General features: G+C 43.3%; 2 protein-coding genes across 6 annotated transcripts in view; one reads left to right on the top strand and one right to left on the bottom strand.

Moving 5' to 3' along the window:
• The window catches only part of capn15 (calpain 15), a 52,125-nt gene extending 36,227 nt beyond the window's left edge, over positions 1-15,898 (bottom strand). Inside the window, exons 1-4 of one of the 4 annotated variants that reach the window (XM_037080780.1) lie at positions 15,794-15,884; positions 13,468-13,531; positions 12,394-12,603; positions 12,151-12,313 (exon numbers count right to left, since the gene is read on the bottom strand). Coding sequence is in view for 1 of the 4 variants with exons in the window: in XM_037080778.1 (XP_036936673.1) it covers positions 7,171-7,349 (179 nt within the window). In the remaining 3 variants the exon portion in view is untranslated. Of the gene's footprint in view, positions 1-7,170; positions 7,350-12,150; positions 13,295-13,467; positions 13,532-15,793 lie in introns of those variants that run through there. The other 3 variants (XM_037080781.1, XM_037080779.1, XM_037080778.1) reach the window with 3 other exon arrangements.
• An 84-nt stretch (positions 15,899-15,982) lies between these two features.
• The window catches only part of LOC119009472 (ankyrin repeat and fibronectin type-III domain-containing protein 1), a 137,391-nt gene continuing 131,926 nt past the window's right edge, over positions 15,983-21,447 (top strand). The window contains exons 1-3 of one of the 2 annotated variants that reach the window (XM_037080774.1): positions 15,983-16,119; positions 16,550-16,611; positions 20,931-21,028. In XM_037080774.1, coding sequence (XP_036936669.1) covers positions 21,012-21,028 — 17 coding nt within the window. In that variant the 5' untranslated portion in view covers positions 15,983-16,119; positions 16,550-16,611; positions 20,931-21,011. The remainder of the gene's footprint in view (positions 16,120-16,549; positions 16,612-20,930; positions 21,029-21,447) is intronic. The other variant, XM_037080775.1, reaches the window with a different exon arrangement.

The raw sequence follows: 21,447 nt of genomic DNA, 5'->3' as shown, positions 1-21,447 counted from the left end.
TAAGTTATCAATACGGCAGATTATTGGTGGGTAATCTTAAACTTTAAGATCGTGTTTAATCTTGAAGGCGTCCCCAATCAACTTTTTGGCCGAATCATCCAGATTGTTGTATTTAAAATGACTTTATATAACTTTTCTTTTTCACCCTAAAATAACAGCGGTAAAAATCATTTTGACGGTTCAGTGTCTTGTACTTAACCTTATTGACAAGCAGATCTATGTTATGTATGGATGGCTATGCTGATTGGGCAAACTCTTGGGCAGACTCTTTCCTGGGTGAAATGACGAAAAAAATGCAAAATGAACGGTGTGGCGCTTGTCCCAAAACAAAACTATCCGTAATGCAATATTGTGTTTCAGTGGTGCAAATGGAGAAATTCATGGGCTATTCAGGTCTAGCTATAGTCTACAGGGCACGTCAAAATAATCAGATACTACCTTGCCTTCATGCTTGAGCTGCAAAACTAACTTTCCTCTGGTAATCCCTGCTAGATTCAGTGTTTTCATTATGTTTCCTACGGCACCTGAAGTTACTAGTAGATTTACATGAAGCCTATTTTCTCTTTGCTTCCCCCTGACATTTCAGACTAAAGTATACTGTATCTCTTAGTCAGCTATTAATATTACTAACTTTCTAACTACCAAACTTCTTTCCCCAAGGAAATTAAGAATTTTATCCGATCTCATACTAAATATGTTATACTAGATTTGTTGATCTGTCCTTGAACTTCTTGACAGCGGGCTTTGCAATATCAGTTACCAGCAATTACTAATAAACTGTGTGATGCTGGATAACTTGAGCTAGCGTGAGTGTGTGGACCTCCCTTTGCAAGACCAGGCACCAGCTGTAGCCCCCCACACAAACACCCTCAAATGAAATGAGTCACTCCTGTGATAAATATTTACAGGCCCCGGTTCTGTGCGAACGCAAGGAGAGAACAGGGGATATACCGCAGCTTATAAAATGTTTGTTAGAAAAACATCTTGGTTATTGTGCCCTCCATGATGAACTGGCTTAATAGCGGCATACCTTTTAATTTCCACCAGCTGCAAGGGCATTACCCGAGGTTTTTCAGAGCACTGACACTACGGCTTGCGCCTTTTAAATGTCTCTTTCTTCATCCACGCAATCATCTCAGGCTGACAGGATGATAATGCCGGCTGAGCGGTGGTCTTGTTTAACAGAGCAGAGCTTGTTATAAAGAAATGAGACTTATCGGAGGCTAGTGCGCCCTTCCATCAGACGAGCTATAAAAAAAAAAAAGGGGGATAATGAATGTTGAAACATTCTGCTGCATCTGAGCACACACGGCAAACTTCAGTGACGGGGATTAGATCAGCAACTTTCACACAATCCAAATTACCACACATGAGAAATCCAACTGAGAATTTACTTAGTAATGACTGCAGCCTGTCTGCAGTTTCACTAGCAAAAAGGTTTGTTTATCACTTCAGTTTTATTTTCTTGCTCTGCGAGATCAGAGCAACCGCTTTACTTTAAAGTAATTCTCCCTCTAGCAAGCATTTCTCGCTGTCTTTCAGGGGAGCTGATGAGTCAGGGTCAAAGACTTGAGGATTATTTTTTTTTCCTTCTACCTGCCAGGTAATCTGTTGTGGCATGAATATGACTCATTACGCAAGCCTAACTGCTCTCCAGAATGAATTCGTTATGGCAAACAATACAGAGCTGAGCCATGACTGCTGCTTATCTGAGGCGAGTATCTAGTGCCAAGACTTTAGCTGCAGAGACAGAGTTTCTACTGTGACACGCTGTGACTTGATGACGTGATAGAAAGGATTGGTGACAGCAAGTGAAGCTTTAGTCACTGGGGAGAATATGGTGAGATAATTGAGGAAGTCTTAATGAAGAGGGACACTTTTTAGGGAGAAGAGACACTTTTTTTGTGCCCGAATAACAAGACAGTGTAGATTTAGAACGTGTAAGTGTTTAGCTTTGGCATAAAGACTGCAAACAGATAAAAATGGACAAAGAGTCTTTTGAATAATTGCCCTCAGGCCGGGAAATTCCTCTGATAAGCATCGCTGAGGCTAAGCACGAGGAGCAACTTTTTAAAGCTGAATAAATATATTCCCTCTTTTGAAAATGGATCATTAGGAGAAGGGTGTGATGCCGTGGAAACAAAGGTGACATTGTTTAAATGTTACGTGTCAGTCTGGTTACGATTTTTCGAAAGTTGAGAAGAGAGTTCATTTCTGTTGTCGGTGTTCATTTGTAGAGCCAACGATAAACAGCCAACAATTAAAAATTAGACACCAATTATTTTTGATAAGAGTCTTGATAAGATAAGAGTCTTGGTTTTGGACTGGCAGTTGGACAATAGCAGCAATTTGAGAGAGTCACATTTTATAGATTTAATGATTAATCTAAAATATAATGGGCAGAATAATCAATAATGACAATAACCATGTCCGTAGCCTTACTTTATGTCAGCCCTGCCCAGGTGATTACACACCTCATAATCCAGGCTTTATAGCTCTAGTATCTAGTATCAAAGTAAGATGTGGACTTTCTCCTGAATGGGTCTCTGAACAAATGCAAATACTGGTTTGAAGAGGGGAAAAAAAAGAGACGGAACAACAGTAGCTTCTAACCTCTAGCTGCGCCCTCTGTTAATATTTCACGACCAGTGCTCATTTTTGACGAGTGAATCTGTCAACGGTGGAGACAGCTTTGGACATTTGAATCTTTAAACAGAGGAAACTGCCTGACTGGGTTTCAGCAAGACATCAGCAGCGCAGTGCAAAGCGAGAGCGAGCTGGAAGCCGGCAGGAAGCACTGAAAACTGGGAGAGAAGGGAGTGGGGGGGTCGAAGTGGCAGGGGCACGCTGCCGCCCTGCTTAAGCAGAGTTCCTCCGGGCACCCGGACCTCGAGGGCAAGAGTAGTGCTGACACAGCAGCGCTACAGCCAAAGGGGAAGTTCTCAGACAGGCACCGCAGAGTAGAGTTTTACTTACTGTTACCGTGAGGTTTCTCTAGCTCACTGCCTTCTATTGGACATCACTAAACATTGACGTTAATAATCCGCAGGTTATATAGTATTCTCCCGAGGTGCAATTTACCCGCATGGGTTTCTTTCTGTGTGTGAGGCCTCCAGGTTACCATGTGTGGTCTTATCTGGGCTCCGATGAATTAGGTTACTGAACATATGCTACGGATTTCCATGGCAACAAGAGTGGGGGAATCTGTAATCAGTTTGTCAGTTGCAGTGCCAATAGGCTAGTTTATTTTCTCGCCACATCAGTGCTCTGTTTTCCAAAGACAGCCACGCTGTGAGTCAAAGCCCGCGTGCCAAATCTATTCTGGAGGCCTCGGCGACTGTCCTGACGCGGCCCTGTCTTCATCAGACGGGCAATAAGCGAGGGAGGACGCGCTGATATAATTCAGACATAAACACGGCCAGTGACCATGCTGGCTGAATCCAAGTGGACCAGTTTTAATCCAATTAAAGGGAGGAGGGCTGGTGGAACGGAGCAGCGATAAACACCATCATCCATCATGCTGGGGCAGTGGGGAGAGTGGGATCGGCTCAGGAGGGAGCAGCAGACGCTCACTTTAAGGGCTCGAGGCTGCAAAGGCCATGTGCAACGTAACACGCAAGCAGTGCGGGGCTGAGGCAAAAACCAGGGCAGTCACATTTGTTAACCGAAACAACTAGAAAGGCACTAAGTGGAGCGCGTACTTCCGCCATGGCCCATCAGTCCCCTTTAATTCAATAAGGCTTATCCAATATCAAGTAAAACATCGTTAAATCCACTACATCTGGATTTTTGTTTGGATCAGCATCAAATCTACACTTTTTTTTTCCCTTCATCCAGATCCACGTATTATTAACTGTGAAATTAAAGGTGCACCATGTAGTTTAGGGGAAGAAATTTTTTATTAGAAGAGAAATATCTGGACTTCTGGACATGTAGGGAGAGAACGCACAAGCGTAGGCTCCCGGCTCATTTTTTGTTACCCTCCGTTTTGAACGAATTTCAACATAATTTTAACTGCTGAAGTTAGTTTAACCAGCTTCTCAGAAATGAGCAGGTCTTCAACCCAATGTAGCTATGGCCATATTTGGTACCACAGATAGAAGATGTATGATAGAAGACATACAACATTAAGGAAAAGTTATACAAATATAATTGCTTTTATGACGCTGCTTGCACGTAGAAGAATATTACTGTATTATTATTGTATTTGTTTATTTTTGTATTACATTCAATTATCTATTTTTACTGGATTGGTTTCCAACATGTTCTTGGGATGGGGGGCGGTTAAAATATAGAGCATTGTGACTCCTGTATTTGAACATATCACTGATGCTAAATAAAAAGAAGAGCAATATCTTCATTGACTCATTGTTTGTGCCTCATGACTGAACGAAGTGAATAAACAAACTCAATCTAAAAGGACAACACAATTTCACACAGTTTTACTTTGTTTATATTTGGCCAACCCTGCCACCTTTCTAGCTTCAAACAGTGTCCTGGGGTCCTTATTTTCCTCTGAGAACAGCTTGTTTATTCAATTACGGAAAAGATGCATATTTGAGTTTGCGTTACCCACATTATCAATATGGTTAATATTCAAATTCTGAGTTAGAATTTCTTCTCCAAAACTACATTGTGCCTACCTCGCTAAATTCCTGGATCCATCTCTTTATCCAGACCAAAACTGAATGAGGTTTTTGCTAGACCAAAACCCATCCTCCATCCATATTTCAGGGAAATCCTTTCAATAGATTTCATGTAATCCTGCTGAAAAACCAACCGACAAACAAACGGATGAGGGCAAAAATATAACCTTCTAGGCTGAGGTAATTATAGCATTGGGATAAAATTGCATTGTGTCGCTATCGAGACGTAGAAAAGATTTAGCTTCCGCAGTTTTGAAAAATTACGGCTCACACAGCCACACCTCCTGTTGCACATCTTTGTGTGTTGAGTGCCTTGTTGTCTCGAGTGAACCTTCACAGTGGAAGTACTGATTCAGTGCGCACAAAAACACTTCCCAAAGTCAATAGGGCCCTGCTGGATGAAAACAAATTGAAATCACCCAAGGACAAGACTGTTCGTGCAGTCTCGGGGCTAAGAAAAACAAGGGAGTGCAAACGTTTTCGTCGGGCAATATATTACTGAATAAACTGTATGAGAACGGCTGAAGTTAAGCTGGGCTCATAGTGTTGTGTTGTTTCTATATTTCATGCTCTGTCACCGCTCGGCAAAGCTTGCCTAACGTTGTTAGGCTCACACAGCGGTGTGTATGTGTGCATAAGACTGTGAGTGAATGAGCGAGTGAGTGAGCGAGCAAGCTTGTGTGCGTGTGAGAGAGAGAGAGAGAGAGAGACAGCAAGTGGGGGTAGATAAGAGGGCATGTTCCAAGTGCTACTGCACAGTGTGTCTAAACATCCATCGTCAGGATGGTGAGCGTGCATGTGTGTTGCTCTTTGCCCTCGAGAAGCACACTAAAATGTGTGTATTGTACATACAGCGTGCATGTGTTTATGTGCTCAGCTGGCTGAGGGTGTAGTTTGATTGGTGATGGAGGCAGAGGCTTGCCACTACAGAGATCCATACATGCAATGGAATAGTGTGTTGAATAAAAAAAAAAACAAGATGACTGTATGAAGGAAAGCTACACTGACAGTATACTTATACTTGAGCTTCATTCATGCATGGAGACATGGCTGATGAAAGCAATGGCTAAAATGAGCTCCATCTGCATTTGATCACAATTTGAAGAGTAAGCAATGGAGGCCACAACAGCCTTAAGCGTTAAATGTAGAGCAACTGCAAGGAAAGCATTGACAGCGGCGGGCAGGAATCAAGAAAGATGAAAGCCCAACTGGAGACCGATGCTGAATAAATAATGACATCCATTGTGGGGAAATGTGATCGGGCTCTCTGAAAATCAATAACTAACAACCGGACCATGATGCCCCGAGTGACTCAGCAACAACTTCAATACACTACAGGCGGTCGATATCAACTGCCTGTTCTCGTTGCGGGAGGCATGACCGAAAAAAGCTGAAGGAAAACTGGAAACACTTCTAAACAAGTTTGTGTGAGGGCGGTTGAGAGGATCATCTTTTGAAAGAAGGAGTCAGTCATAACTGCTGGATGAGCTGCACATTCAAATCGAGCCTTTCACTATGTTGACAGGAGGCAATGACTGGAACAATGGATTATTGCAGCGGTCTTTCTTGTACATACAGTCACAGAATGCATCTTCTTTTTTTTTTGCTTGCAGTCAATACTGCCAAAACAATCTATACAAATGGACGTCTCTTCTCCAAATAGTTTGCACCTCGCTCAATTACACAGCTGCTGCTGGCTCAATAAGAAGTTTGCTCTGAGAGAAACTCTTAATAGGTGTTCCAACCAATCAAACTAAGGAGCCTCTGTTCCCAGTAAGGGGTTTTCTGGAGATGAGTGAAACAACACCACAGTGAAGCCACACTTACCCAGATGCCCTCAATGAACTCTCTTTACTCGCTCTGTCTGGAATCATCTCCCACATTAACAAAGCGGAATCAAAGCTCATCTTCGTTCCATGACCGAAAAATTCATCTTCTAATTACCCCTCAGGCTGGTTTTCACTGGGTTCACAGAGGTCAGGTCATTTTGTGTGCCCGGGCAATCCACTCAGCGCCACATGAAGTGTTGCACACACTGTACAGCTGCGCTGAGAGGAACCAATGGGGTGGGATTTCAGTTTACAAATCCGGCTTAGCCAGGTTTTGGGTGCATCATAGAAAAACATCAAAATGCAGGCTCTGATTAGATAAGCTCTGATGAAACAGGGGATTTGATCCATCACGGTGAGGTTATTGAATCCTCAGTGTTTCTAAACGCCTGTGAAAGAGAAACTAGGAAGTTCTCAAGTGAACGGTGTAAGTTTACGATACATAAAAGTGCATATCGCCCAAATACTGATGCCAGTGAAAACAACACACAAGAGCCTCAAAATAAAGCCACTTGCTATGCTTTCACTCGCCGCTTTGAGAGACAGCGTTCCTGTGTAACACAACCCCACCACGTCTCGTCCCGCCTGCGACTCCCCAGGCCAAGTCGGGCCAGCCGCTGCTGCTCTGTGCCCCAGGTGCACTCGACTGAGAAATGCGTTGGCGCCCTGCTGGGGCGGCGAGAGTTGGCTCTTACCTGCGCTCTCGGTGAGGCAGCGGGGGCTGCTGCTGACGCGTGATGAAGGTGGTGCCCCACACCGGGCTGCTGTGGCTGTTCCTGAGCCAGCCCACAGGGGGTGACGACGGGTACGGGGTGCTGCGGAAGCCATGGTCTGACTCTGTCTCCGCAGTGAGAGACGAGGCTGAGCTCCCCATCGCCGCAGCACAGCGAGAGGAAATTAGTCTCTGAATGCACTCTGATGAGGGAGGGGCGGGGGCGCGCTCCTGTTTGTTTCGTTTTTGCCAAGAGCGCAAAACTTAACAAGGGATCCACAGTTGTATTCAGTGAGAGATACTGAGATTGGATACGCTGATTAGAGAGAGTCTAAAGGGGTTGTTTGGAGCACGACAGCAACCCTTATCACGTGTTTTTTGCTGTTGATAACTTTTTGCTGTAAATGGGAAGAAGTGAACTCTGAGGGTGCTGCAGTAAAAACAAATGAAAAAAACACAGCAATGGGGAATCAAAGATGAGGGCACTCAAAAAATGTAACTTGCAGGTGGCCAAGTATGCAGATCGGGGTGGATATCCCACAGTGCACGGGGGGGAACCAATTCTTAATCCAAATAGTAATTCGTGGAGCGTCGATTCCACTTCAGCTGTCGCTCTCAGACCGGACGAAACGCAATTTTCTCACAGCAAAGGCTGGTAATTCTCTCTCTTCTCGACTTTAAGCTGGTAACACTCTGCGCTGTGTCTTCCATAGTGCCACTCGTGATTCCTCCTGCATTCGTTGCGATACATCTCCTCAGTCTGTGCAGTCTCATGCCTGGTTCCCCTTTCCTTTGCACATGCTCAGAAAGTCAAATCAGGGAGAAGGTGCGTGCGGAAACAGAATCGTCCACACTCTCTCTCTATCTGCATCCTCAAAACGGGACGCCTCTGGAAGATTTAAGCTCGAAGAAGAGAATGAAAACACACCGAGGACAGCCGATAGTGATGGATACTGCCATGGAGTGAAAGTCACACAAAATACATCCACAGAGTTATTTACAATGCGGGCACCGGAGGGAAATCAATGCATTGCATTTCCTGGGAGGGGCGTTGGCAAAACTACAAGTATGCTAATATCCAAGTGTCATCTTTCAGACATCCAGGCTGAGTAACAGCTGCTGGGGAAGTTTAGCAGTAAAACAGCCCAGCTGCTGTTCTCCCACTGGACCGAACGTAATGTTTCAAAAAGCCTATTTCTCACAGATTAAACCACTTCCGGCATTTGCAGGATTTGGGATATCCACGTGAAGAAAGACTCACATGAGCTTCAGAGTGCAGGGTGGAGGAGTTGTAAACAGAGCGGCTCTGTAGGGTCCAAACTTCAAGCTTCGAGTTCAGTATGATCCCCCAGAGGAAATGTTTCGGTTCGGGCTGCCAACAGCAAAGACGAGGAGATGATCCCAGTGTCCGCTGTCTGTGAGAGGCTTAATTTCTGTCTGATCCCACCACCACCCAGGCCGGTCAGTCTAGTTTATCAACTTGCACTGGGATTTTCCTGTGGACTCCTCTCCCTCCATGGCACGGCAAGTCTCTGCTGGTGAGGCAGCCGGAGGGAATCATTCCAGGGACGCTGTCAAGGCGGAGAAACTACATTTGCATACGTTTTTGACGAGTATCGACAGCTTGTAAAACATAAAAAAAGAACAACCCTGAGGCTCAACGCAGATATCACGTATGCCTAATAAACGTATAGTTCAGGCTTCCAGATTCAGTGCGTGATCAGGAATTAACACAGATAACGCAAGAAAAAAAACAACAACAAAAAAACAACAACAAAAAAACACAGTGATCCGTGTCCACAGAGAAGCTGCTGGGCAGAGTACCGTGTTGAAATACCCAAGGAGGTCTCGTCCAGGAAGGAGCACTCAATCGCTGATTTCACCATCTTCCGCCGGGTCCATCCCAGCCTGCGTTCATCTCAGTCCCCCAGCGTTTTGGGCTGTAGACGCAGCTGAGCCTCGTTGTCTTTAGCGTGAGGAGGCATCCTCGCCCCGGCTCCCGTAAACCCGCTCCGTCCCGCGATGCCCGCATTCAGCGGATCCATTTGGTCGCGTTATGCTCCCATTATGTGTCCGTCATGAATATTTTCAATTCCCCCTCACTGATAGCACGAGCGCAGCGGACGCGGATGCAATCTCCTTCTAACAGCGGATTACTGGAGTGTCAGCAGGGCGCATGCGCGCTGGCCGGGGCGAGCAGAGGCGAACCGGAGGGCTGCGTTCAAGAGATTTTGAATTAAACCCCAACCGAGCCGGAGCCGTGGAGAACTCACACATTAATGTATGTGGAGGAGATCCCAGGGCAATGACCAGTGACGGGGTGTCAGACCCGGTCAGCACGGGCAGGGGTGAGGCATGCTCATCCTGGGAAAACAGTCTGCACATGTCGCACGTACACAGCTGTCTGACAGCCACAGTGTTTATTCTTTCCAAAGAGAGGGCTGCCACAGTAAATGGTCAGTGCCAGGGGAGGACAGTGAAGGGTTAAGTAGAGGACCAGGGTGACTGCAACAGTCATCACTGCTCAACTGTCCCTGCACATTACCGAGATAAGCCTTCAAACTCTTCCTCCTCTCTCCTCTCCGCTCTCTTCCACTTCAGATCATTTTGCTGACCTCTTTTCTCATCCCTCCCTCCCTCTCTCTCTCTCTCTGAACTTACACTGTTCACCAGCGGATCAGCGCGTTGAACCACAAAGTCTGACCGCACCACCCAAAAAAACGCTTGGATCATATATTTCTCTATGCGTTCTTGCTGCGTTAAAAGTAAAGTGGGTTAACCATTATGCATGAACCACAGGCTCAGGCAGAAAGGCTGTGTGGAGAGTCATTTGTCTGGAAGTCAAAGCAGCTGTGAGGGTGTGTTCTTCAGTGTGTTGAGACTGAAACTGGTTCGCCTGGTATACTTGACTTCCGTTTAAATTCCAGGGAAACGGAACAGCCTGACATGTGTCACAGAGCTGCATTCTGTGAGTCACTTTACTAAAGAGCGCATTGCCAACAGATGTCAAACATTTGCTGGTTCAAGCTTCTTTTATATAAGGATTTTCTGCTTTTCTGTCATTTGTGATAGCAAATAAAGAGTCTCTCAGTTTTGGACTGAAGGTTGTACAAGAGAAGCAATTCTAAGAAGTTGATTTGGTTCTCTAGGAAAAGTGTAATGACGTTGACATTTCATAGACTGAAAACTTTTTCGATTAAAGGATAAATTTACCCCGAAAATCAGATGGAAAGTCAGGTGAAGTTTCGTAGTCTGCATAACATTTCTGGGGCTTCACAGCAAAACAACATCGCAGCTTACTGCTAAACAACTGAAGCAGATAGGGACTTGTTTTAGAAAATGACCAAAGAACAAAACTTTAAGGTTCAATACACCTACACAGGTGAAATCTGGCATCCCCGCTATCCCACGGTGATTTGAAAAGACAACATTACACCCTCTACTTTGGGTCGAGCTCATGCACCTACTTCTGGCTGAGTCTGCTCTAATGTTTTTAGCTTAGCAGCTAAAGTGAAGATTTTAGCTTTAAAGAGGTTGTAAATAAAGTGTCTTCAAATCAATTTGGGATCTCGTAGCTTTCGAGAGTCTCCATCTGCTTCAGTTGTTTGGGGCGAATGCTCTAACACTGTTCAGCTGTGAAGCTCCAGAAATGTTTTGTGGCCTATGACACTTCATCAGACTTTCCATCTGCATGGGCGAGAACATGTCATGAATGAATTGTCATTTCTGGGGTAAAACCTTTAATAATAATAAAATGATAATGAAAGTAACCGTTAGTTGCTGGCCTGGTGTAGACTCAAGTCCAACCCCAGCCCTTGGAGTGCATGACTGGAGCTGTCAAGAATGCCAGCGTCATACACAAAGCTAGGCACAAACAGCTCACTTGTGTTACGTTATGAAACGCTCGTGCAGGGTGTTTATTGGCTCGGCACTCACAACAACAAGGTGAGTGTAACCGCACGAAAAACCTGTTTACTAAAGCAGCTTGCACAGATTGTAAAAACTACACCCATGTGTAACCAAAAGAGTACGCACATAAACCAGACTTGAGGTCACAGGGGACTGTGCCCCTTTGTTCAGGCTGCACCTGTCCGAGGGCCACCTGTCCCTCTGCAAGTCAGCACCCAGAGACACAGCAGCTGACACAGTCAGTGCCAAGGAGAGGGAGAGGGAGAGAGAGGAAGGAGGAGAGGGAGAGAGATTGAATTTCATTTTCTATTCTCCAGAGACACAGAGGGGGGGCAAAGGGAAAGAGGAGGATGTGAGCTGATTTCACGGTACATTGTGAGTTGTCATTTCAACACCGCCCAAAACATCCTGACAGTCTGAAACCCTTTTTTTCCATCTCAGTGGACAAGCTCAAGTTCCCTCTCGAGCAAATGATGTAAACACCCCAGTCTTGGTCTTGTTTTAATAAAAATTCTAAACATATATTCAACTCGGATCGGCTAACCTCAGGCCTCGGGGTCACACATCATCATCATCATCATCATCCACTCTGCTGAAGTGTCCATGAGCAAGCCCCTCTGGATACATGTTCATCTATACCTGACCTTGCCCTCTTGACCTGCCCCAGCCCCCCGGCAACAAGACGAGCAGAGAGGGAAAAGAGAGAGAGAGCCCCTGTGTTCTTCTTCTACCATCCAGCTCTGCGCAGCGAGGCGGCGGGAATCAAAATCAACTACCACAGGTCGTTATGTGAACCCACGGTTTGACACGAGGCACTGTCACATAATCGATCTTTGTGGACGAGGTGTGAGCCCTGTCACTAGCTAAACAGCGCAGCCGGAATGAAAAACTCTCAACAAATCCCATTGAGGCAAGACAGCACGGAGCGAGCCCGGAGGACGCCGGGGGACCTTGTAAACAAAGACACTCTTATTCAGTCGTTTGGTCGACGCTACGGACGCCTCCGGACAGCTCTGCGCTCCACCGAGTCCGCTCACGAACCGGTCATTCTTACCTCGAGTCAGCTGAAGGGTAATTATTCCTGTTTTTCAGTCGTCTGCGCGTTAACTTTTCACAGCCATGGAGACGATAAGTTGTGCCCGGGTTGTACTTTAGCCTCCGTAACCTCTCCCGGCTTTAGCTTCGCGCCCTCCGCCGCCGCTGCGTGTCCCGGTCATCTGTGACAAAACACCCCAAGGTGCAGTTTATTTTCACTCCGTCGGGTATTAATGGGACTGATGCGACCGCGTACGTTTACCTCAAACAGCCCAGGAAGGAAGGGGATTCTCCAAGAAGCAAATACAGGAGCGCACGTACGTCAAATGCGCAGCGGCGGTTGGCCTGACGCTGGGGAGCGCACGCAAACGTACGTAAAGTCCCTTCGGGAATGCGAGGCGGGGAAGACTCCATTTCCCATGTTCCAAAACGGGCATCTTCAACTAGGATATCCGGGTACGAATGTCGTCACCTTTGACCAACACAAATAAAAAACAACACGTTTATATCACGCCTCACTAAAAGAGATACATAACGAATTACGTGATTTAATTTCATCTTTTATTTTTGCTTTGTTCTTGTACAAATAAACTTAGGTTTTAAATCTTTATTTTAAATTCTCTGAGTGGATTCCACCTTTTGCCTGCAGGCCACTGTCAGATAGTGGCACTCTAGTGTCATCTAGTGGCCATACACTGGAACCGTCTGGTATCAACCATTTCTATGAGTAATTTGTGAAGCTGAGACTGAACAAATACAATATGTAAACACATTATTCAACAGGCCTAACTGACTCACTGTATCAGGCATTACCACTACTTCTATTACACAGTAGTTCTGTAGTGTAGAGGTCTGTGTTATTTATTTATCATGCACTATCACTGTTAATATATATCCTACTTGCTGCACATTATCGTCAATAAAAATCCTACATTCCATACATAAAAGACACATCGTACATGTATACATGCTTATAATCCTTCCAACCCACGTATGCATATTTATTGCATATATTAATGTTTATTGCTTATTTCCTTTACATTACTTGCACTAATAACAACATTTTTTTGTTGTCTTTTTTCCCAGCTGTATGCTCATTTTTGTGTAGTAGGCTGAGCGCAATGTTAGCCAGTTTTAAGTTCCTTGTATGTGTATGCATGCACAGCCAATAAAGCTGATTCTGATTCAAATGTTTTAGTCAATGACTTTGTCTGTTTGTGGCATTTTATTTAACGTTTAATTTAACCTATGTCATATTATATGATTTCTTGCCATATTATATGTTGCAACCACCATCACCACAAAGTGTAACTGATGCTGTAATATGTTGTCTTACGTGTGGTTGATGCACTTGAATAGCAGCCTCAAATCAATCGATTGATCAGCTTTCTTTACTTGTACTAGAGAGACCATTGGGGTGAAAAAGCAAAACAGTCCAAAATAAAAGCAACAACAACACGGAGAAATGCAGACCAAGTAAAGGCGTTCCCTCAACAGGATAATAAAAAGCCTCAGGAAAAAAAAAAAAAAAACACCTAATAAAATAGAGAGAAATAACATTCAGTTACATAAAACCATTAAAACCTTGCAGCCGAACCTGACTGATTTTATAGATCAGATGAAATCATTAGAAGTGAAACAAGACAAAGACAGTCATGTAAGATGGCTACAATTAAAGGATGTGAATGGTAATAAAAGCAGTTATTTAAAACAATTACAGCTGGTGGTTCAGGAGGTTTAAGATCGCACTTCTGTAATGGCCAAGGGGTAGAAGGGTATTGATTTTTAATTCGGTGCTGTATTTTGTTCCAAGGGTCAGGAGCACTGAAATTGAAAGCACTCTTGGATGCATTGGTCCTACGAAAATATAAAATGTGTCATATTGAGGTATATTACCTCTATGGCCACTAAAACACTGACTATGGAATACCCTCACTGCCACTATCACTATTACTACGACTTAGACCATTCTACTTACTGCTTAACCACTGATCTTAATAGTCACTACATTACTATGATCATTTACTCATTGTCCTCTGCTTCGAGGCACCTGCAGAACGACTTCATAAGTAAAAATAAAGTTCTGTTTACACTGGGCTTTATCACTTCTAATAGCCTACACCCTGGATGTAAGTCAAATCAAAGGCATCTTGAATAGATGGTGATGACATCATGATAATGGTGATCAACTGTTAAAAAATGCTTTGAATGTTCTAAGGCCTCATTGTTTTTTGTAGAGTGAGTTTATGTCTAATTGTTTGAAGTTTGTTTGTTTGTGTTTGAAGGGACACTTTGTAGTTTTGGAGAAGAAATTCAAACTCAGAATGGTAATATTTACACTGCCAATGAGGTAATAATACAATGTCAGAACATTTTTTTCTCATAACCAAATAAACAAGCCAGAACACTGTCTGAAGCTGGAAAGGTGGCAGGGTCTGCCAAATATAAACAAAGTAAAACACTATGAAACTGTGTTGTCCTTTAAGGTCAGTTTGTTTATTAAGTTCATTTTGGCGGTAAAAAAAAAAAAAAAAAAAAAAATCAATGATGATCTTCCTCTTCTGTAGTGCACCTTTAAGATAATGGTATAGGTAAAGTATGCCTACTTTATACTCTTATATTTACTTTAATTAATTTATTGCTCTTTTCTGGACATTTCCCCCCCTTTAATATTTCCATATTAAACATAATGAGAACTTTCCTCAAACATGTGAGGTCATTTTTGCTAACAGGATGTGACTTAGAGAGAATTATGTTTTACTGTATTGTTTCATTGACCAAATGCAACCCCCTGTTTTTTTTCCTTTCAAGCCATGGGTGAAATTTAAATTTCATTAGGATAAAGAGTAGCATGTGAAACTTCCACTGGGTCCGGATTATGGTTAATGCCGGTGTCACCCGGGTTGTTTGAACCGGGGAAGTTCAAAGGATTAAGGCCAATATCAACAGGGTCAGGAATATACTTCAATAACAAGATAGCAGGGTGAGGTCTGAAAACCCATTAATTTCTTATTAAGATAATTGTTCCCTGTGCAATCAATCACCTGAATTCATTTGGACTGCGTCTGGGGAAAGAAAAAAAAAAACTAGGGTAGGTTGAGTGACATTAATGAGAGTTCAGAAATGAAGGATAGGGATACCCTTGAAAATAAGACAGTGTAATAAATAATGCCTTCAACTAGAATCTGCTTGGCGTTCTTAAGGTAAAAATGAAAAATTATATCTGCTGATCTTGTAAATTTCGTAACAGATAACAGTTTTTTTTTAACTTTACTTTTTAGTGTCAATAAGTGGCAGATTTTCAATATATTATTTACATTCTCGCAGGAAACCTATACAACTGGAGACATTCTGTATGTGTATATGAAATTAACCATACATAATTAATAAGTTAATAAGTAAGCGCATAATGGCATTTTTACACTCCATTTTTGATTAATTCACTTCATTTCACACATTAAATGATTTTCCACTCGAGCCCAGAAAGTGATCAGATGTACACCAAAGTTAAATAAAAGACCCTGGTTCATCATTATTGTGATAATGAGTGATTGTTGTCGGGAAAGAAATGCAGACTTGTTTAACATCCTTATACACCTATGTTGTAAAAAAAAAAAAAAAGAAAGAAAGAAAGAAAAAAAGAAACAGCCTGAAAAGTAAACCTGTGAAGTGAACTCTTGTGGAGCCCAGTGATTTATCTGCGAGCTTGAGTGAGGCGGAGCGAAGCATCCCAGTTGATAGAAGCGAGGCAGAGGAGCTGAAGAGTGAGTCTGGGCGGAGGAAGTTCACCACCGCTGGACGTTGCTCCCTCACACACGCCGTGCGGTGCTCACAGTGGCTACAGGATATGCGTTTATAAAATGTTATTACCGGCGTGGCAAAGTTTAATCCTCAAGGCAGAGCCGTAAAAGTGAAGTGCCTGGGGGTAGCTAGCTGGCTGCGACTCGGAAGGAGAAAAGGAAAAAAAAAAGACATCTCCGTCAAGAAGGTATGCGAATGAATGCATCTTTGTACTTTGTCTCCATTAGACATTTGTGCACTTGTCCTTCGCTGGAATTTCTGTCGTGGCTCTTCTTATTCTCCCCCCTCTTCCACTCTCTCTCGCTCTGCCTTTTTCTTTACGGACTAGTTTGCTAACTTTCACAGAAGGTTTTCCAGCAAGCACACTTTTTCTTCATTGTTTTCAAACTAGCTAGTGCGTACACACTGTTGTCATGACGATGCAAGGGAGCGCGAGGCACGTCGGGAGACAAAAGGCAGCAGCTTCAGCTCTCAGCTCGCTTTAAGACTTTCTCCCAACAACAACAAAAAAAAAACACCGCTAAAAAGTTCACCCGAAGTCTGGAACAGCACCACAAAGAATTGTTAAGTTTTTTTCTCTTTTCTCTTGCACTCGCTCTGCATGAACATACCAAAAGGACAGACAGCTTGACTGACGCTGGTTGTCCTGTGTGAGTGGAAAGAGGAGCACATTGAGGAGGTAAGGGGGTCAGAAGGATATGTGCACACTGTTGGGCTAAGGTGTGTCCTGTGTTTATATGAGGCAAATTGTGACCCTGCTAGTCAGGAAAGGGATGCTTTTAGTCGGCCTCTTTTCTCTGTTTTATGGCCAGCACACATGTGGAAATGGACAGGGCTTCCACAATAGAGAGTGAATAACACCAATTGTCTTAGGGGAAAGAGGAAAAAGATGTGGGTGGGCAACCCAAAAAAAAAAGTGTGTCACTGTACGCTCATGTTAGTAGGATGGTAGGAAGATGGGGTCAGGGCCACTTCACATGGTCACGGACTCATGTGAGGACACAAGGGCCCCCCCTCCAAGGGCAGTGGAGCGAGGAGGATGTATTTGTGTCCCGGGCTGCTACAGATGTTACCACACATGTACAGTACACACACCCAGACAGAGCAAATCAGGCAGCCTGCGGCACAAACGTAGCCGATGACAAGCGGGATAAGCTCTCCCCTCTGATGACTCATGACTGTACCTGTTTACAATCTTGTGCAAGGGAAGTTTTCACCATTCCAGGTGCCAAAAGATGACAGTCCGATGGACCAGTGCCATGCTTGTCATTAAGTGCAGCGCCAGCAAAAAAAATATCATAACATCACCATCAGCCCCTGCTGCTCATGCACAGAATATTGGGTGGCCAAAGCACTTGGAAGACTAAAAACACACCAAAGTCTGGCAGATTCATTTGTGATCTTATGTATATATTTTATAAATTTAGCTATCTGTATTTTTTGGTATTCCAATGACTGATCACTTATCTCTAAATTACATACAGAGCTTGTAAGCATAGTCTCTGCACATGACACATTGCTGTCAGTTAAGCGGTAAATCTTTTATGACCTTGAAATGCAGATTGATTAATAGACATCAATAGAAATAAATAAATACCCATCACAATTCCCTTGAGCTGCAGGGGACTTATTTAGAGTGCTTGTTTTGTTCGATTTACAGTCCAGAAACCCTGAAGATGTTCAGTCTTTAAAAAACAGCAAATACTCATCATTTGGAAGCTGGGACAAAGAGTGTTTTGCATTTTCAGTTGAAAAGTTTTGTAAATCAGGGTTCCGGACTAACTTTTTATATCGGTTTTCCTTGTGTGCCTAACATTTTCATCAAGTTGTACCAATTTTGTATTTTCATCGACTATCTTAACACGTTATTTAAAGCATAGTTAGCAGGAAAAAAGTGAAAATACATGTTTTTCTTCATTTGAATCACAGTGCATGCATAACGTCAGCTGAACTGCTCAATGTCAGGCAAGCCAGTTTGACCTATGAGAATACACCCTGGAGCCCTGCAAGCAATTGTCAAAATAGTTGTTGAATGATTTTGATGGACTGTTCGACAAATTGACCAATTGTGTTGGCTTTGAAAGGTCTCTGCTTTTGATTGATTGATTGATTGTGTAGCTTTCAGAGGTGTCAACCATTGGATGGCGCATGCAATCTATGTGATAGTCTATGTTTTATTCAGCATAACTGAAGACCATTGACACTGTGGAAATTACATTTTGCACCATTATGATAATACAGCCGGTTTATTTCATAGAATTGCTGTAAACTAGGCTGATGAAAATAAGTGTAAAAAGGTGAAGGAAATGTCTTACTCTCAAACAAACACACATACTACCAGTGTAAAGAAGTAAATGGCTGAAATGTAAGAGAGCTTAGAAGGTACATTTAACATGAATGAGTTCTCCATCAGAGCCAAAGAAAACTTAAACTACAGAATTGATACAGAAACCCTATCCAAATGAAATACACAGCGCGAGTATACACAAGTATGTCTAATGAGAAAAACTTACAGTCACAAAATTGCTTCCAATCACATGAATTATGCATTTAAACATAATGGATGGCAGCACATTTCTGCATTGATCATTCGTCCTGCCAAAGATGTGTGTCAGGCTTCGCTCTCTCTCCCTGTGTGTCGGGGCATGCAGCCTCATCTCCCCAGTCAGGCTCGCACCCGCAGGGCCTGGGAGCACACTGACAAAGACACATAAACATACCGACACACACAGAGAGACACACTCATTCACACACTCAAGCACATGGGGCAACATGAACAAGCCTACATCAAAGATACATCTGTTTCTTATGCATGTTTGATGGGACAGGCAGGCAGCGGCTGGCCACCGCTCCGAGTTACAGCACACATTAGCATGCATGACTAGGTGGAAGCAGAGCGGTGAATGTGAAGGACTCTGGTGAGGGAAAGGCATGTATGAAAAGGGAGATGAAACATGATGAATGTGTTAGATATTTGCTTGTCTGTTTTTCATAATTGTGTTCTGAATGACAGCTTTATGACCTTTTGGGCTCAGAAAAGCACAAAAACCAGGTGTTCACAGAAGAAAACGGTTTGCGTAGATCATGTGATTACCAAGTCGTAGCCACTGCTGAGGATAAGTAAGCAGCGTGTCACACAGCCGAGATGCCAGTGAGTTGACAACTCTTTCCTCTGCTGTGCGGTCGGCTTTTGTCTCTGCTGTTTGATGTATTGAGGGATTTTTTTCGCTGTGAACAGCTGCTACAAGTGCCTTTGTCTGGAAGAGAGTCCGTTGCCTAAACTTTGCCACTCTGAGACACAGTTACAAAGAGTGAATCAGCCACTTTTGCAAGACAGGGTTTAAGGCCAGTCCAAGGACATTGGGAAAATGCTCAAAGAATGTCTTTCCTTTCTTTATTTTTATCTGTATTTAGTTGGATGAAAAAAAAAAACACTCTGAGGTTAGCTGGTAAATTTGGCTTTTTCTACTTCTTCTTTTCATTCAGGCATATAAGCCAACTTTGGTCAATTACTTATAAGGTGATGAAATAAAAATGTCAGTCATTTGAAATACAGCAAAATACAGCAATCTTCACATTTCCATGATTTTAAGTAGCAAAAAACTGTCTCAATAAAGGATTAGTTCTCCTTCTGATCCATTAATGAGCTAACAGGTTCAACAGAAGTCATGCCTGTTATTTGATTCTGGTAAAATCCAGAACGCTTGGCTTCACCAGCTTGATCCAAATCCTTCCCTTCCTGTACGGCACAACACACATCAAGGAAAATGTGGGAGTGTGTCAAGGTTTACATTGACCTTGCAGCACAATGCAGCAAACACTGTCAACCGCTGTCTCTGCTTTGCCAGGATTTTTCCATCAAATCAATGAAAGTTGGGATTGGCTGCCTCTCAACTTTAACTGTAGCGCATCTTGGCAGAGGCAAACACGCGCATCCCAGGTTTACTTGAAGTTCACCTTCAGGAACATTCAGTGCTATAGATCGAGGCAGCGTCCCGTCGGTTCGACTCAACAGTGTGTTTCCGTTCTCGCCAGATGTTCTGCTTGATTATCATGCAGGCTTGGGGCGAGTGAGGTGTCACCACCCGTATGCAGTTTATCCAGGTGCCGCAGCTCTGAATAATTACCTCATATTAACATGAATAATATTAATTAGATTCATGGTGCGTTTCCTCGAGTGAGAAATGGGTCAGTGTTTGTGGTGTACAGAAAGGCTTTTTCTTTCTAATGCGCTGAATGTGTGCACAGAATGATTTGAGTTTAGCTGTGTGTGTGTGTGTGTGTGTGTGTGTGTGTGTGTGTGTGAAGAAGAAGGTTATAGTAGAGTCTTACTGATGCTGCATTTCTGGATCAAATGCTTTTACCGATATATGAGTAAGAGAAGTTTAAAGAAAATGTCCAAAATCACATTGGTGCACTGAAATGTTAGCAAAATGTAATAATTATAAATCAACCCAAACCATCTTTTGTCTGCAATATGTTCTGTAAAAATGTTCATATTGGTGCATATCAGACAACATACTTCTATGCAGGTAATGATATTGACAAAGATGGAGAGAACTTGATATTCTGATTATGTTTATTCGCTTCAGTGCTTCCTCAAACGCTTCAGACATCTAAGTAGAGGGAATAGGATCCTGGGCAGTACTTGTGAACATATACAGGAAAGTCCGAGACAGCAGAGACATGGAGGCCAGCTCTGTTTCCATCATAAATCACACAGTATGGAGACAACTTTGAAACTCAACACCTCGCGATCCGAGAGGCCACAAGAGGCTCTTAAAGAGACAGATAGAGGGTGACAGACGGAGAGGACAGACAAAAGACAAAGCAGTGCTTTGAGTGATACATCCTGTTTGTTTCCTGAAAAGCTCTGCTTTTAAAATGAATGATGATTATAATGAATGAGTAAAAGATTTCACAATCCTCTCTTATGTCACATAATTCTTAGTTGTGTGCCAGCCGCTGCTAGGCTAACTCATGTTTGTGTTTTCCCAGGTGAAACTCTGGATTCACGCTGTAAAAAAGGAGGACTATTAACCCAAACCTGGGGAGCCACTGGAGCCCCAGGGTGCTGGAATGGAGCAACTCATAGAGTAAGAAAGATTGTGTCTTTATTGGTCTGATTTGACAGCTACACAGTTTGTTAACATATTTTATTGTGTTTACTAAATGAACTTCCTGCCTCTATTTTGGAGCTTCCTGTAACTGTTGTTGCCCACTGGAGAGGCAGCTATATATACTAGCAGATTACCTCAGCCCGCTGGGTCTCTTGGATACTTTAAAATATGAGTTGCACAAACACACTAGGCCTTTCTACCCAGTAGTCTCAACTGTATATCTCCACCCAAAGCCTTTGGTTTTATGAAGGCAGACCCTTTGAAAGACAGGTTTGAAGGTTTGTATTTAAGTGCATGTGTTTTTGCCAAGGTGAGGACATAAAAAGTGAGCGTGGAGATCATCCTGTCTCTCCATCTCTTTGAAATACAGCATCTTGACAGAAGTTGAAAACAAG

This window comes from Acanthopagrus latus, chromosome 20 (assembly GCF_904848185.1).
Source record: "Acanthopagrus latus isolate v.2019 chromosome 20, fAcaLat1.1, whole genome shotgun sequence".
Taxonomy (NCBI): Eukaryota; Metazoa; Chordata; class Actinopteri; order Spariformes; family Sparidae; genus Acanthopagrus; species Acanthopagrus latus.
This window is presented reverse-complemented; position numbering and strand designations above follow the sequence as displayed.